Source organism: Amyelois transitella, chromosome 14, assembly GCF_032362555.1.
Source record: "Amyelois transitella isolate CPQ chromosome 14, ilAmyTran1.1, whole genome shotgun sequence".
Classification (NCBI taxonomy): domain Eukaryota; kingdom Metazoa; phylum Arthropoda; class Insecta; order Lepidoptera; family Pyralidae; genus Amyelois; species Amyelois transitella.
The window spans coordinates 3,193,912-3,210,006 of record NC_083517.1 but is presented as its reverse complement, the minus strand read 5'-3'; the positions used below and the strand labels follow the sequence as shown (position 1 = coordinate 3,210,006).

Genomic DNA, 16,095 nt, shown 5'->3' with positions numbered 1-16,095 from the left:
AACAAGTTTACAGATTATTAGAGTGGTATTTTTTAAGATAAAATTATAATTTATTAAAAGGTAAAAAATGTCTACTTAGGTAGATAAATAAGATTTTACTGAGGAATCGCATTTATGACTGCAAAGAAATTAACTACTATTATAAGCATTTCGAATTAAATCTATATTGTTTATTGTTAAGTAAAAATTTTAAACTAATGTTGGTAAATCCTTTTACCTCGTTTACACGATGTAGGTTGCAACTGGCCACTTCCAAAAAAAAAATTGTTTTTAATTCACTTGGAATTCTTTAGTTATTTAAATAAATTGGATGCTTTGTACAAATATTAGATTAATTTAAGTGTATGTTTTTACGTTCAAATCAAAGTGCAGTTTCAATTCATCAATAGTTCATTTAACTATTTTTCAACGAGTGCTTGAAGAAACGTTTGTATTTACCTCTAAAAGGAAAGTAGATCTCAATTTGGTCTAAAAACCACGTGAACGCGAGCCGTTAGGATTTAAGACGTAATATGTATGTTTGTTTATATTTGAAAACATTAATTAATTATAATTATAATTTGTGTCTCAGTTGACGTCATATGTTTACTTTGAGATAGCGATGTACGGTTAAGGTCATTATGTGGTTTGATCGATGTGTCGAGTTATTTCTATAAATTATAAATATACTGGCGTTATTACGAGGCAATGTTATTGTTGTCTGCATAAAATATGTTTTGTTTTTAGCACTCTGCAGCGAAATAAGTACTAAAATTTTGTATTGCCGTGTGGTTCCGCGGCACCAGTAGAATAAAAGAATAGGACCACTCTCATGGATGTTGTAAAAGGCGACTAAGGAATAGGCTTAAGAAGTAGAGCTAGCAAACTGTCACTATTTGAATCTCAATTCTATCATTGAGCCAAAAAGCTGAACGTGGCCTAACAGTATTTTCAAGACTGTTGGCTCTGTCTATGTAGACCTGATTATATTTTTCTATGTATGTACTAAAATATAGTAAATACATATTGTATATTTGTTGTTTGTAGCAGACAATAAGAAATTTTGATTTTCAGATAACTCAAACATTTATACCTAAATATTCAAAAATGTTTAGGCAACCTTTTTCACTTTATTTGTGGAATCAAAATACCTATTGCTTATTTATAAGCTCATAGCAGTCAATCTGTTTGCTAAAGTTACTTTAGATTCAACATTAGATTATTTTGAATGGTTTATACAAAAATAAATAAAATTATTTTTAAACTTTCAATTATTTATTTTGCATCTTCTGAAATATTTAACACAATTTTTTTTGTAACTTCAACATTTTCTTAAGTAGCATTTACATATTGATTCAACTTGTACCTTTTTGCAAAGAAACCAATATCACAATTTTTCTTCACTCACAAGAAGAATAAAACGATATTTATTACGTTACAATAAATAAATGTAAAGTCTAGCGTCCACTAAACATTAGTCGAGACCAACTTCTCCTTTATCCAATTACTATAAGCGGCTACCGAAGTGTAGACTCCTGGCCATCCTTCTCTCCCGCAGCCGTATCCAAAAGACACTATTCCTACTGCCTCCCACACCCCCTGGGGCTTCCTTCTCATCAGAGGACCCCCAGAGTCACCCCTGCATGCGTCTTCGGCGAATGAACCACCAGCGCAAATCTGCTTTTCAATCAGATCAGCACCAAGTGTTTTGTATTTCTCCGCGCACCTGCCTTTGTTGAATGTGGGTAAACTGAGTTTCAGTTTCACTGGACTGCTTTTACCTGTGACCATTATATTATTGTTATTTTAACGTGCTTATTAGCTTTATTCTATATCTTATTTCTGTTGGTACCTCTAAAACGAATGGCAGTAAGCTAATTTTGTCATAGAGATAAAATTTGTATAATAATTAGGCAAGTGAAAGTGTGTCTATAAATCCTATCTTTTCATTATTTATCTACCCAATCAAGCTTAATGAAATTTTGCACACATATATTTAAGTACTAAAAATGAGATAGTGTACTTTTTTAACCGAAAAGAAAACTGCTTTCACGATAATCGCGTAAATGCCAGTATTATAATAGAGTGCTTTACTGGTGTTCCACTACTCTCTTTTTTGGACAAGGCCAAAAAAATAGGTACATATTGAAAAAATACAATTGAATTAAATTGAAAATAGAGTGCACACTACATGCTGCATAAAGTTTGCAAACATTCATTCACCTTTCACCAACTAAACACAATACACCTAATCAAATAACAGTAACCAGCAATTCCAGGCAATTCCAGGGAATAACAGGAGCTGTCTAAATCAATACGAACCGTTTAAGGTTTTTCCCCAGCCCGCCACGTACACGTCACTGCCGTCGGCTATGCGCTCGTTGCCAACTAGGCAGATGGGTTGGACGTAGTCTAAAAAAAAAATCGAATTTGAAAAAAAAAAATTGTTTCCTCAGTAACGTATGATTTGAATTTAGTATACTAGACAATGCGTCTACTAAGTGTAGAACAAGACGTTCAAAAAGTTGAAATTAAAAGCCACAAATAAAAAGTTAGTATAGAATGTTTTTGAAAAAAGTGAAAACATATATAAAAGCGAGGGTTCTCAATACATTCAAATTTCAAATCAATATGTTGTATTTTTATACATTTACCTGAGTAAGTACTCTCATTAATTATACGAGTACCGTATTTATATGGTTTTAAGATATTATTTATACTTGTAGTGATGTGCATTCTTTCTCATCTTTGCTTGTGTCCAGTTGCACCCTCCCCGAGTGCTTATAATATTATAACACTCAGATACTTAAACAATGCCTCTAAGGAAATCTCCGTTACCCTTTTCCGAGTCTAAATTAAAGTGTTCTGAAGCTGAAGAGGATGAATTTAATAGGTTGAAGTAAAGCAAAAGGGAAAAGTCGGAGTGGGAAGGCCTAGACGAACGTATCTTGGTCAAATTAAGGACGTCATGGTAAAGGGTCAGGTCAAGAGTACCCGAAACCGCCGAGCTTGCATGAAGAGAGTTATGAATGTGGATGAAGCGAAGGAAGTATGCAGAGATCGTGGAAAGAGGGAAAGAGGCGTGATTTTATGTATGTACGTATGTAAGCAAAAGTATGCAACCTGGCGAAACAGGTTAAGAGAGCCTCAAACCGATGGGATTTGCATGAAAAGAGTGATGATTGTGGAAGAGAAGAAGACTGCAAGAAAGATGTACAGCAAACGGCATATAAGTTGACCCTACAATTTGATTCTTGTTGGATGAGCAGCAACAATTTTTCATATAAAACATCTTCTACGCAGTGACAATAGAGTAGAATTTTGGTTCAACTTATGTACCGGGCCTCTGCTTACCCCTCCAGTAAAGAGGTGTGATGTACTTCTACATGTACCAATTGTGTTAATGTGATGCTAATACTTGTAAATAATAACCACGGAGCGAGAAGAATTAGACGACTGTACCTTGATTAAATCGGGGACGTCTTGGTCAGGTCAAGAGTACCCAAAACCGACGAGCTTGCATGAAGAGACTTATGAATATGGATGAAGTACTAGCAAGAAGAGAGAGGCGTGATTTTATGTATGTATTCTTATACTTACAAGTATAGCTTGCCCTTCTAGACAGTCTTACTAGACCGATATCATCTCTTCTGTTCTTGTTGTTGTCAGAGTACCCAGGGTGCGGGTACGCGGACTGCACTGGGATGTTCTGAGGGGGGTCCGCACAGACGTCATCACTGCAGTCTATGTCTGTCTGCGTGTCGTATTCTCCTAAACGCACTGCGACCCTGCACATTACATATACACTGAAGACTTTACAGCGTGACAATGTTGTTGATGATGCCCGTATATATACATATATATTATCACATATATTAAGATTAAGAGCGTCGCTGGTCGAAGGATCTAATCTAGGATTCATGGTCAAAGGCCTACCCCGGGCTCCTCTCCAGAGAAGTGAGAATGCAACCGGGACAAAACCAGGAGGAAGAATAAAGAGATATATAAAATAAAAAAATATATCAAATAAGTATGTGCCAAAACCAATGCAAGTAAAAAAAATGCAAAGAATGCTCTTTTTTGTAATCAAGGACTATAATCATCAACCTTCTAATAATGACTTGATCATTAACTGTGACGGTTTAATTCGTCACAGTAACTTAAAAACATGGGTTTTACCAAGCGTAGGTGATCATTTCATAGAATTGGAAGTCTCGTAACTAGTTAAACGTTCAATACAATATTAAATTAACATGTTTGGTTATAAAGCCATTTGTTATTGATATTTTTTTGTCATCCATTAATAAAAGCGATTGAGTCATCATCAAACGTCAAAGTTAGAAGTTACTTTTATACATACATACATACATATGATCACGTCTATATCCCTAGCGGGGTAGACAGAGCCACCAGTATTGAAAAGACTGATAGGCCACGTTCAGCTATTTCGCTTAATGATAGAATTGAATTACTTTTATTTATCAATTAACTTTTGCCTGAAGCTTCGTGCGGGTGAATTAAGCGCGTTCTTCAAAAAGCTACTGGGAGCTCAATCTCTGTAATAGATCTGGATTTTTTTTATACATATATTTTCAATTAGACCTCATGACTGTGATGATGATGATGATAAACTTGTAGGATAATGTATGGTAAAGTAATTTTAATTGACTGATTGACTTACAGTTTTCCCAGTTCTCGTTCTATAGCGCCAGTAATGCAATGAGCCGCAGTCATCACGTAGCGATGATTGATGAGAACTCCTCCACATTGGTATGAAATTCTTCCGGAGGCTAAACAAAAAATAAAAACAATATTTCTTAGAAATAATTAGTGCCCTTGTACAAGGAAGTTTTTCTCCTTGTTGTACATAACTTTATAAAAAAAGAGGAAAAAGAAACCTAATAATCAATATAATATATTATAATATATCTTGTTTTATTAACTTTAAACATGCCATTTATATATACCAAGCCTGCGCCCCGGACTTCGCTCTCGTGAGAATTTCGGAATAAGAAATACTTATTATGTTATTCCAGGTTATATTCAATCCGTGTGCCAAATTTCACCGAAATCAAACTAAAGATTTTACGTACGTTTATAGAGTAACAAACATACCAAACTTTCACATTAATAATATTCGTAGGATTTAACTAACCAATGTTAAGTGGGCATTATTTTAAAAAATATATATTTTCAAGGTAAAAGGTGTGATTTATCACTACGGAAACCACAGATTTATATTTCTCTGAAATTTATCGTTTAACCAATGGTTATGACGAAGAAACCGCGGACAAATAATTATGGAATTCCCATGACCGAAAGTCCTAATTATAAGATACTAGCTATGCCCGCGACTTCGTCCGCGTGGAATATTTGGGTATTCAATGATACCCTCAAGGATGAATAATTTTCCCCGATTTTTTTCACATTCTCCATTATTTCTTCGTGATGTTATATAGCCATTATCATTATTATAGACCATTTATCATACCATATTACATACATTTATTTACCATAAATGGTCTAATCAACGCCAAATCATGATTTTCAATTCGAACCAGTAGTTACTGAGACTAGCGCCTTCGAACAAACAAACTCTTCAGCTTTATTATATTAATATAGATATAGATAGACTGAATTTTTAAAACCAATCACATTTGAATCCGGCAAGCATTACGACGACACAATTATTAAGGCAAGTATTTCAGAACATTATCAATGTTTATGTTTAGCTTTCCTCGCAAAAACATAGTGCTACTCTTCTCGTGATTGTAAAAGTCTATCAAGGGAAGGCTTAATTTAAGGATTCTTGTTTCAGCATTTGAATCTCAATCGTACAGATAAACGTGGTCTTTGTGTCTTTTCGAGACTGTTGGCTCTGTCTAGCTCGTGAAGGATAAAGACGTGATTATATAGTCTTATAAGTTTGTTTTTTTGTTTGTAAATAAATTATGTATGTTTAAATGTTTACAAAAGCTTTCAATGAAGGTAAGGTATTTAAGGGTCTTTTTCTTAAACGATTTATTATTAACTTTCAAAGATTAAAAGGATTTTCAAGTACCTAGTTACTTTGAAACTTGACTTCATCTTCTAGGTACAATTTACACCAGCAATTCCTTGGTAAATAGCTGTAATATAATGTTTTACATCTAGAAATGCCCGCAGGCTTAACTATAAATCTGCCTTGGGCAGAAACGCTATATATATTAGGAGAAAAATTATGGTTGTATTTTATCTCCGCTTATTTCTTTATTGCTTATGATAAATAGGCTACTTTAAGGATTGCAAGCAATTTAAGTTATCTTCTAGTCGAATTAATGTCGCACTGTTATTACATTATTTATAGTGCGTTTCGGATGTTTATATAAGTATAAGACGTGTACGTAAAGGCGTTTGGAGGTGACATTTGGTACTTTTGGGAAGTTCAAGTGTTTGACCTTTTGCAAAAATACATATATATAATCTTAATATACATACATAATACATAAAATCACGCCTCTTTCCCGGAGGGGTAGGCAGAGACTACCTCTTTCTACTTGCCACGATCTCTGCATATTTCCTTTGCTTCATCCACATTCATAACTCTCTTCATGCAAGCTCGGCGGTTTCGGGTACTAATCTTAATATAATCAGACAGAGCCTTGAAAACACTGAAATGTTAAACTGTATGGCTTAATGATGGAATTGAGATTCTAATAGTGACAGGTTGCTAGCCCATCGCCTAAAAGAAGAATATAAACTTGATAATAAATGTATGTACATATGTATCTCTTACAGGGATAACAGAGCCAGCAATCTCGATTTAAGAGATCTATATTTGTAAATTGACGTCCGGTGAAAATGCTGCCATGTAGTTTGTTCCGCCGCTGCGTCTACACATGCGCTTTGCAAGCGGTAGTAGTTATAATTAGATTTAAGTTCTGTGACGTCAATAAGTGAAACCTTGTATCCAATTTTGAAAATAAATCTATTCTATATATAAATAAATTAATATATTCTATGTTTTAATAACCTGTTCGATATCCCAGCAATGCCATCCACGGGAACTCGTCCAAATCTGTGAATTGACCGCCGTAGATCTTGTCACCGTTTGTATCAACACCGCATTGGTTCCTCGGAGCTGGGTAGGAGTCTTCATCATCGACTGGGTCAATGTCACTACTGCTTGATTCCGTTGTAGACGGCCTTGGTCTTCGCTATAACAAATTGAACAGTTGACAACGATTACAAATTAAGATTTTCTTGAAACATGTACTATTATAACTAAGGTTACTGCCATAATTGTGATTTATAATTTTTTTTTTCCTCCTTTGACACCTCAACCCAAAAATATTTTCTTTACAAGGGTGGTAATCAATTCAATTCGCAAAATTAGATATCTAATAGAACATACATACATACCTACATACATATAATCACGTCTATATGCCTTGCGGGGTAGACAGAGCTAACAGTCTTGTAAAGACTGATAGGCCACGTTCAGCTATTTGGCTTTAAGATAGAATTGAGATTTATCAATATCAGATCAGAAACAGTTGAAAATGAATACAAATAATGATTTTCTTGTATAACAAATACTATCATAAGTAAGGTGACTGTCTGATTTATAAAATTTTGTTTTTTTTTATCCTTCGATACCTCAAACCCAAAGTATTATCTTTACAAGGGTGGTAATCAATTCAATTCGCAAAATCAGTGAAGTATCTAATACAAATTCGCTTGTAAGCTACTCTTAATCTTAAATAGGTTGCTTGGTATGGTGCGGTCTGAAACTGTTTTATTATATTTTTCTCTAAGGTAATCTTAACTAATACGAGTAGGTATTATAAATGTCAAAGTAAGTGAGATTTGCGAAAAAGGTGTAGGTAGCGCTAAATCCGCGCGTGTAGGTGCCAAAAGCTAATGGGAAATAAATGAAATTTCTTTTATTCATATTTATCTGAAGTAGACTTATTAGTAACTTATCTCTCAATTATAATAATCACTAATCCCAGCAGTGCCGTGTGGTTCCCGGCACCAATACAAAAAAGAATAGGACCACTCCATCTCTTTCCCATGGATGTCGTAAAAGGCGACTAAGGGATAGACTTACAAATTTGGGATTCTTTTTTAGGCGATGGGCTAGCAACCTGCCACTATTTGAATCTCAATTCTATCATTAATCCAAATAGCTGAACGTGGCAATTCAGTCTTTTCAAGACTATTGGCTCTGTCTACCCCGCAAGGGATATAGACGTGACCATATGTATGTATGTATGTTATCTCTCAAATAATCTATCGAAAAAAGAAAATAAATTTGGTAATTTTTTTTAAACATAGCTTACCGTTGTTTGCTGCTCATCATTCTGCTGCGGCAAAGGCCCGCAGCAGACTCTAGGCACGTAACCTTCGAACCCACAGGAAGATCTTTTGAGGAAACTTATGACAGTGCTCGTCAGTGGTCTATTCTCGAATGCGGAAAGAAGCGCCGGGCAGTCATACAAACTAACACAGTCGCTTGTCTCACCAAGCGGCGTGATACAACTATCTGAAATTAAAAAAAAAAGAAGTATAAGCAACCAGTATTTGCTCGCGGCACACACGTGCATACAGTCACGTCTATATCCCTTGCGGAGTAGAAAACAACAGCCCTGAAATGACTGAAAGACCAAGTTCAGGTGTATGGCTTTCTTCATAAATCACTGAAAAAATGCAAGGCCATGTTCAAGTATGTTCAATTACAGTTGCACGTTCGAAAAAAGAAATTACCTAAGTTGGTTAGTAATATATCACTTAGCCAATTCTATCAATTAATCTCAAGTTATAAGGATTAACGTCGGGTTCTTTGATTTTTGACTCTGTATAACAAGTAAAGGTCAAAGACGTAATAACATATATGTGTATGTTTATGATTCGTGGGATCTTAGGAAATATGAACTTAAGTATTATTTTATAAAATCGTGATTCTTATATTGTTTTGTTATGGTATTTTCTTCTCATTTGAACACTTTCAAAACAATGGAAAGAGAAACAAATCTTTATAAAATCGTAACAATAATATTTTATTTCCCGAAATAGTCTTTAACGAATTGATCCGTTAATGAAAAAGACAAGTACCAAGTTACTGTTTTTAGATAAGAATCCATTTTCGCGTCTTACTGCTAATTGTTTCGTTTTATAAGCAAATGACTTTAACCATTCGAAAGACAATAGTTTTAATGAAATAAATTTGATAGTACAGACTAAGAAGACATAATGTATTAATCAGAAATGTCTTTAGTTTCATTAGATTTAATTTGCAAACGGGCAAAGTCACGACTATATGATAACCTCACTTAAACCGATCTACTTACAACAATGACGTTATCCACAAAGTTTAACAAGTTCATGATCAAACAAACATAGACTAAACTTAAAAAAAAAAAACATTACCTACTAAAGCCCAAATAATGGGCAAAATCACTAATACTTTTAATTCCATGTCACTGGCACTTCACTACACATAGTTTTAATTTATTTTTAAATTAGGAATTCAAAAAAAGAAGGAAAATGGCGGGTCTTCGTCGCTCGCTCCGCGATACTGGTTAGCTGAGGTCACATCAGTGCGTTATGTATGAGCATATTGAGTGTACAATTTGTTGTTCCTGTTTGTATGGTAAGAAAAAAAGTAAAACATTTGTGGATCTGTTAACTAATTAGTAGGGGACTTTTTGGCGCGAACTGAAACGTCATTTTGTTTTTTTCTCTATGTTTTTGCTGTATTAACCTTGACTGACAAATTTACTACACTACTGACTAAAAGTAGTTACCTAATGTAAGACTTATAAGGCCTTGGGGATCATAAGTACTTGAAAAAAAATAATTAAATTTTAATGCACTTTTCTTTTGTATATTTTTACACTTATTTATTTAAAAATATATATTCCTAATGAGTGATTAGAAATAAATTCTTATTGTTTTGTAAACGGTACTACATTTCGTATGACAGATAGTCATTCACGGATTTACCCGGCTATATTGATATGTTTTCCTTGTCTTTATAAACGTGAGCTGACAAAGTTATATGATGCATCGCATTATTATTTCTGATCTGTTTTATAAAATTTTAAAGTTGTTATACATACTTATATAAAAATTGGACATATTCCAGTCTGTAATTTTCTAAGACAACCCATTAGCAATATATTTATTGACATACCAGAATAAGCCCGCGGCTCTATCCGCGACCCTATTTATTTCCGTTCCCACGGAAATTTCGGAAAATCTTCTCTTAGATTAAACAAGGCTTAGGATGTGCTTTGATATGGTTTGTCAATAAGATAGTGTCCTCATTTTTATGTTCGGTGCAAAACACGATAGTAGATTACAAACAGATCTAAGAGATGCAGATACATTACTAATGTCAATGAGATATTTATAAAGAATAGGACCCCTCCATCCTATTCCCATAGATGTCGTATAAAGCGACTAAGGGATCCGCTTATAAACTATTTTTTAGGCGATTCTTCTTTAAGGCGATGGGCTAGCAACTTGTAACAAGCCAAACAGCTGAACGTAGCCGTTCAGTCTTTTGAAGACTGTTGGCTCTGTCTACGCAGCTAGGGATTGATGTGATTATATGCATATATGTATGTAAAGCAATGAGCTATAGACTGACACGTCAAACTTGTAACAATCGTTTTTGGTCGGAGGTAAAAATGTAATAACAACTCACCACACGTATCTACAAAATATCCCAATTCATGAAAAAGTATCGCAGACGTTGAAAAATAAATTGAAAGATATTTATAAATGTTCGGTGCAAAACACGATAGTCGATACACAGGAATTTTGTACGAAATCGTCCAGTATTTTAAGTGAAGCACGTATTCAATCGGACGTTTGGAGAGCTGGCGCTTAGGGGTCAATCTTTATAGTACGAGATAAACGAGTGATAGACAAAATGTAGGTTATATTTATAAAAGACGCAATTATCCTAATTATTGTGCATGCTTGCTCATAAATAACATAACATAACAGGAAATTTATAACACATATTGTACATGCCTTAAAATAATTAAGGACAATCATGTATAATGCTTGTAAACTAACGTACCTATCGTATTCGTGTTTTATATCTTTTAATTAAAAATATAGTAAACAAAAATTGAGAATGCTAAAATATTACTAATTAGTGTTTTTTCAATTTCCAAGCTATTTGCTTTTTAATTTAGACAATTTACTCCCAACCATTTTTCAAACGATCGCAGGTCGATCGTCGCAAGTTAATAGAAAAAAACTGTAGTGATTTTCTTTCATAAAATTACGCCTCATTCCTGTTGGGGTAGGAAGAGACTACATCTTTCCACTTGCCACGAACCGGTATACTTCTTACACTTCATCCACATTTGTAACTTTCTAATCATTTGCTAGGATATCATCGATTATAATTTTTTATTTCATACATATTGTTTTAGCTTAAAGTGAACGAAATGTACCAAAATAAACCCCTGGGCAAGGTTCAAGGGAAATGTCATGATAAATTGGTGATCACTTGAAGACGCTGCGGTCTGTGTCTCAAAGCTTACGTAAATAATCTCAAGGGAACAAGAAAACTCTATCTTCTTTTACAAGACGATATGTGCTTTTTCAAGTATTCGAGAGAAAAGGTATTTTCAAAAGTAAAGAAAATAAGTGAACGGATCTTTAAAACAGAATAAGTTCTTTAAAATTTAACTACCTAATATGCTTACCTTTTATATCTAGAAGTAAGTACTAGTACGTGGCAATTCAGTCTTTTCAAGACCGTTGACTCTGTCTACCCCGCAAGGGATATAGACGTGACAATATGTATGTATGTATGTATGTAAGTAAGTACTACAATGTTAATATCAAGATTCAAACTCGTAGAGTACGGACTCTTTAGTTTCGTGTAACCTAAGTTACCCAATTTAAGATCATGGATAGTGTTTTTGTCTAGAGAGGATACCAGGATAATGAAAGTATTTGTTGTTGTTAAGTTATAAATATACATTATCTCATTTTCCATTTAATCCCAAAAAAATGTGAGACCTCACGTAGAACGTGGGCGACGTTGAACCGCCTACATCCTTGCGCCTTCAAAGTATCCTAAAATAAATAGAAACCTACCCAAAATTAAAAATATATTTTTAAATTAGGATATTGACCAGATAATGTGAGGAGAGATATATAAATGCGATTCAAGGACCCCTAAGAATAGTGGGGATGAAAATACGTAGATACTACATTTTTAAAAGTAATTACGCATTACTTATCTATGTCAGATTACTTTTTTAAAGAGCAAATCGGGAAATCTACACATTCAAGTAAATGGGGTCTATCATTATTTTAATTTCATATAAGACAATTTATCACAACAATGTATTCTCCTTGTTAAGTTAACGTTGTTGAAGAAAATGCTGCAGTGTAGTTTGTTACCGCTTCTTCTGCACTAACGCTTGCATGCTTGCGTGATATGAAGTGTCTCATAATAATGAATAAAAGTTTTGAATTTAAATTGGAAGATGAAATTTGCTTGTAGGTAGTGGGTTTCTTATGTACTCAAAGGGTGTATAAAAATGTGTTCCTGAAAATTCTACATGCAACCGGAGCCGCCGGTGTACTCTTATACATACATAGTCACGTCTTTATCCCTTGCGGGGTAGACAGTGCCAAAAGTTTATAAAAGATTAAAAGGCCATGTTCCGTTGTATGTCTTGATGATGGAATTGAGATTAAAATAGTGACAGGTTGCTAGCCCATCTCTACTCATACATCATGTATTAAAGTATACATTCATATATATGTATATAAATATTTATTAGATAAAAACACAGATTAAGTCAGCCTCAAATGAGTTCCAGACTTTTGTTATGAGATACTAATTCAACTATAGTATTTTTAATAATAAATACTTATATAGTGATACTCGTGAACACTTTTGAATTGTTATACTCGTTTCTCAAAAACTACATAACCTATTTTTAATGCCATACGAACTTAAAAATTCTTTTGACAACACACACAACTTTTAAATTTCATCAAAATCAGACTAACAGTTCGAAAGTTATCGCGTAACAAACATACATATCTATGGTCCTACAGACCTCACTCGTTTCTAGACCTCAAACCAATAAGAACAAAAATCGATTGTCATCACGCTCTAACCGAGATTCGAACCAGGGACCTTCTGTGTCACAGACAAACGCACTACCGCTGCACCACAGAGACCACATATTTTATGGTAATGTAATATCATTGTCTAATAGCTGTACATCCTTATAAAATTAATTTAAATGTTACGGGAATAGGGGAGAGTTTCAAAAGTCACTGAGGGCGCACAGGACTGGGATATTCAATTAGTGACGTATCATTTGCATAGGTGTCGGCAATCGAATAAAGTGTGACACATTAGAATAATTAAATCATTCATTTGGGACAGTCGAAGTTTTGTTGACGCATTTTAATGTGCAGCTTCAGACGTAGAATAAACATACATACATTCAGTCAGAAAAGTATCGGGAATGGATTATTTATTTATGGTTCCAAATTCAAATTTTTGTTTTTTTTGTTGTTGTTAGATTGGCACAACTGTTTTCCATTTTGGCGCGGAGTTTGAGTTGCATCTGTTGTTTACATTAAATACAGTGCTATTTTTAGTTATATCATATCTAGTGTGTATTGCTAATTTCATAATGGATAAAAACATCGAACAAAGAGTTTGTCTTAAATTTTGCATTGCCAATGGAATATCGTGTTCGGAGTCACTGAAAATGTTACAGAAGGCTTACGGTGAATCGACTTTATCAAAAACTCGTGCTTATGAGTGGTACAAAGCGTTCAAAAGCGGTCGAGATGTGATGGAAGATTTGCCTCGCTCTGGTAGGCCATCAACGTCTGCAACTGAAGTTAACATCGCAAAAGTGAAGGAAATAGTGACTGAAAATCCTCATTCAACTTTGAGAGAGATAGCCACCGAACTTTCTGTATCTCACGAGTCGATCCGTACCATTTTAACTAATAATTTGGGTATGAAACATGTTGCCGCTCGGCTAGTCCCAAAAGACCTGAATTTTTTTCAAAAACTCAATCGCATGAGAGTCGCTGAGGACATGCTAGAACGAGTCAATTCCGACCCAACATTCATGAAACGCATTGTTACTGGTGACGAGACGTGGGTTTACGAGTTTGACATGCAAACTAGTCAACAAGCTTCGGAGTGGCGCCTTCCAACTGAACCGAAACCGAAAAAACCACGCCAAAGTCGTTCAAAAGTCAAAGTCATGTTGACTGTTTTCTTTGACTATCGCGGTGTTGTGCACTCGGAATTCTTGCCGGAAGGTCAAACGGTAAATAAGGAATATTATTTGAGTGTTATGCGGCGTTTAAGAGAGCAAATCCGACGAAAAAGGCCAGATTTGTGGAAATAAAATTCTTGGATTTTGCACCATGATAATGCACCTTCGCACAAGGCCATCATTGTGAACGAATTTTTAACCAAACACTCAACAAATACCATCGAGCAACCACCATATTCACCAGATATGGCTCCAGCCGACTTTTTTCTTTTTCCTAAACTCAAATTACCACTTCGTGGCACCCGTTTTCAATCGGTAGAAGACATAAAAGAGAATTCGCGGCGAGAACTGACCTCAATTCCGGAAACAGCGTTTAAAAAATGTTTTGATGATTGGATTATTCGTTGGCGTAAGTGTATCGTTTCTAAAGGAGCATATTTTGAAGGTGATAAGATAAATTTGGATGAATAACAAACAGTTTGTGTATTATTGATCTTTTCCTGCTACTTTCTTGACAGAGTAGTATAACAACGTATTTGTCCCTTATGGGGCAGATAGAGTCTTGAGAAGTCTGAAACGTTTACTTCTTCTTTTAGTCCTGGTTGCATCCTCACTGGAGAGGAGCCCGGGGTATGCTTTTGACCATGAAGACCTTTGATTCTGAAACCTTTACGTCTGAAAGTTATGTTATAGATAAACCACGTTGACCACCGTAATAGTCCATAATATATATATTTATGTAAAAATTTATTGACAAACCCACTAATATAATAAATGCCAAAATTTATGTGTGCTTTAGAGCACGCAAAAAGAACTACACGGATCTCGATAAAATTTTGTACACGGGTAGAATATACGCGTATAAGCTGGAATGATACATAGGGTACTTCCTATCTCGAAATTCCCACGGTAGCGAGGTCTCGGCGGGCAGCTAGTCAAGAATAATACCAGTCCAAAACATCGCCATTAGTACTCTCATATTGTTTCACAGCGAAATTACTATTTCAACAAAACAATACACCTGATTTATATCTGGCGAACTTGTACGAAAACAGAATATAAATCATAGGAACGAATACATTCATTTATATTTCGAGATAACAAATACTCGAGGGTGGCTGCAGATTTGGGATCGGAAATGTAAAAATTACGACAGTTTAAAAGTAGGCGTCATTACCATAAAACTACTATAGAATAATGATATATGACACTACTCGCTCCATTTGTTTGCGCTGCGCTGATATATAGGAGGCGGGAACTAAAGATTGTCTTTCTGCACGGCCTGTTTGGCGCAGTTGTCGGATTCTCACCTCTGAATCAAAAGCTCACGGGTTCAGTCCTAGGTCAGATCATCATGGAAAAAGAACTTTCTGAATAGTCTGGGTTTGGCATGTGTATCTATTTGATAATAAAATATAGTATCCCTGATTTAGTTTCTTATAACACAGATCTCAAATTTAAAGCTTACACAGATTAAGTTAAGCCATAAGGTAAGTTCTGGATTATAATTTGTTTTAACTCTTTCATACAAATTGATTGCTGAGTTTTTTAATATGGGATAGTAAAAAATTTTTTGTGAGAAAATTTTCACAGCATCTTTGGACGGGTCTAACTCCTATACTACTTACTTTTACATAAGTACTATAGAATATCCAAGATGTTCATATTCTATGCTGCAGAGGCAGAGATTTGAACACGGCCCTTGTGTTTTAAAAGCAGGACATACTACCGTTTAGCCACGAGGCTAATATCTTGTTAAGCAGATTGCATGTTGATAATTGAATGTACGAGTAGCAATAGCAATCCCATATCATGTAATAATATACATAACGATCATAGT

General features: G+C 34.7%; 1 protein-coding gene across 1 annotated transcript; it reads right to left on the bottom strand.

Annotated features, from left to right (window-relative positions):
* Positions 1 to 1,274: 1,274 nt before the first annotated feature.
* Positions 1,275 to 9,565, bottom strand: LOC106130863 (phenoloxidase-activating enzyme 1). Its single transcript, XM_013329794.2, has 7 exons — positions 9,391 to 9,565; positions 8,304 to 8,506; positions 6,992 to 7,175; positions 4,661 to 4,769; positions 3,580 to 3,767; positions 2,302 to 2,391; positions 1,275 to 1,760 (listed from the first exon to the last, which is right to left on the bottom strand). The coding sequence occupies exons 1-7, from the start codon at positions 9,437 to 9,439 to the stop codon at positions 1,447 to 1,449; spliced, it is 1,137 nt and encodes a 378-aa protein (XP_013185248.2). The 5' UTR covers positions 9,440 to 9,565; the 3' UTR covers positions 1,275 to 1,446.
* Positions 9,566 to 16,095: the final 6,530 nt, after the last annotated feature.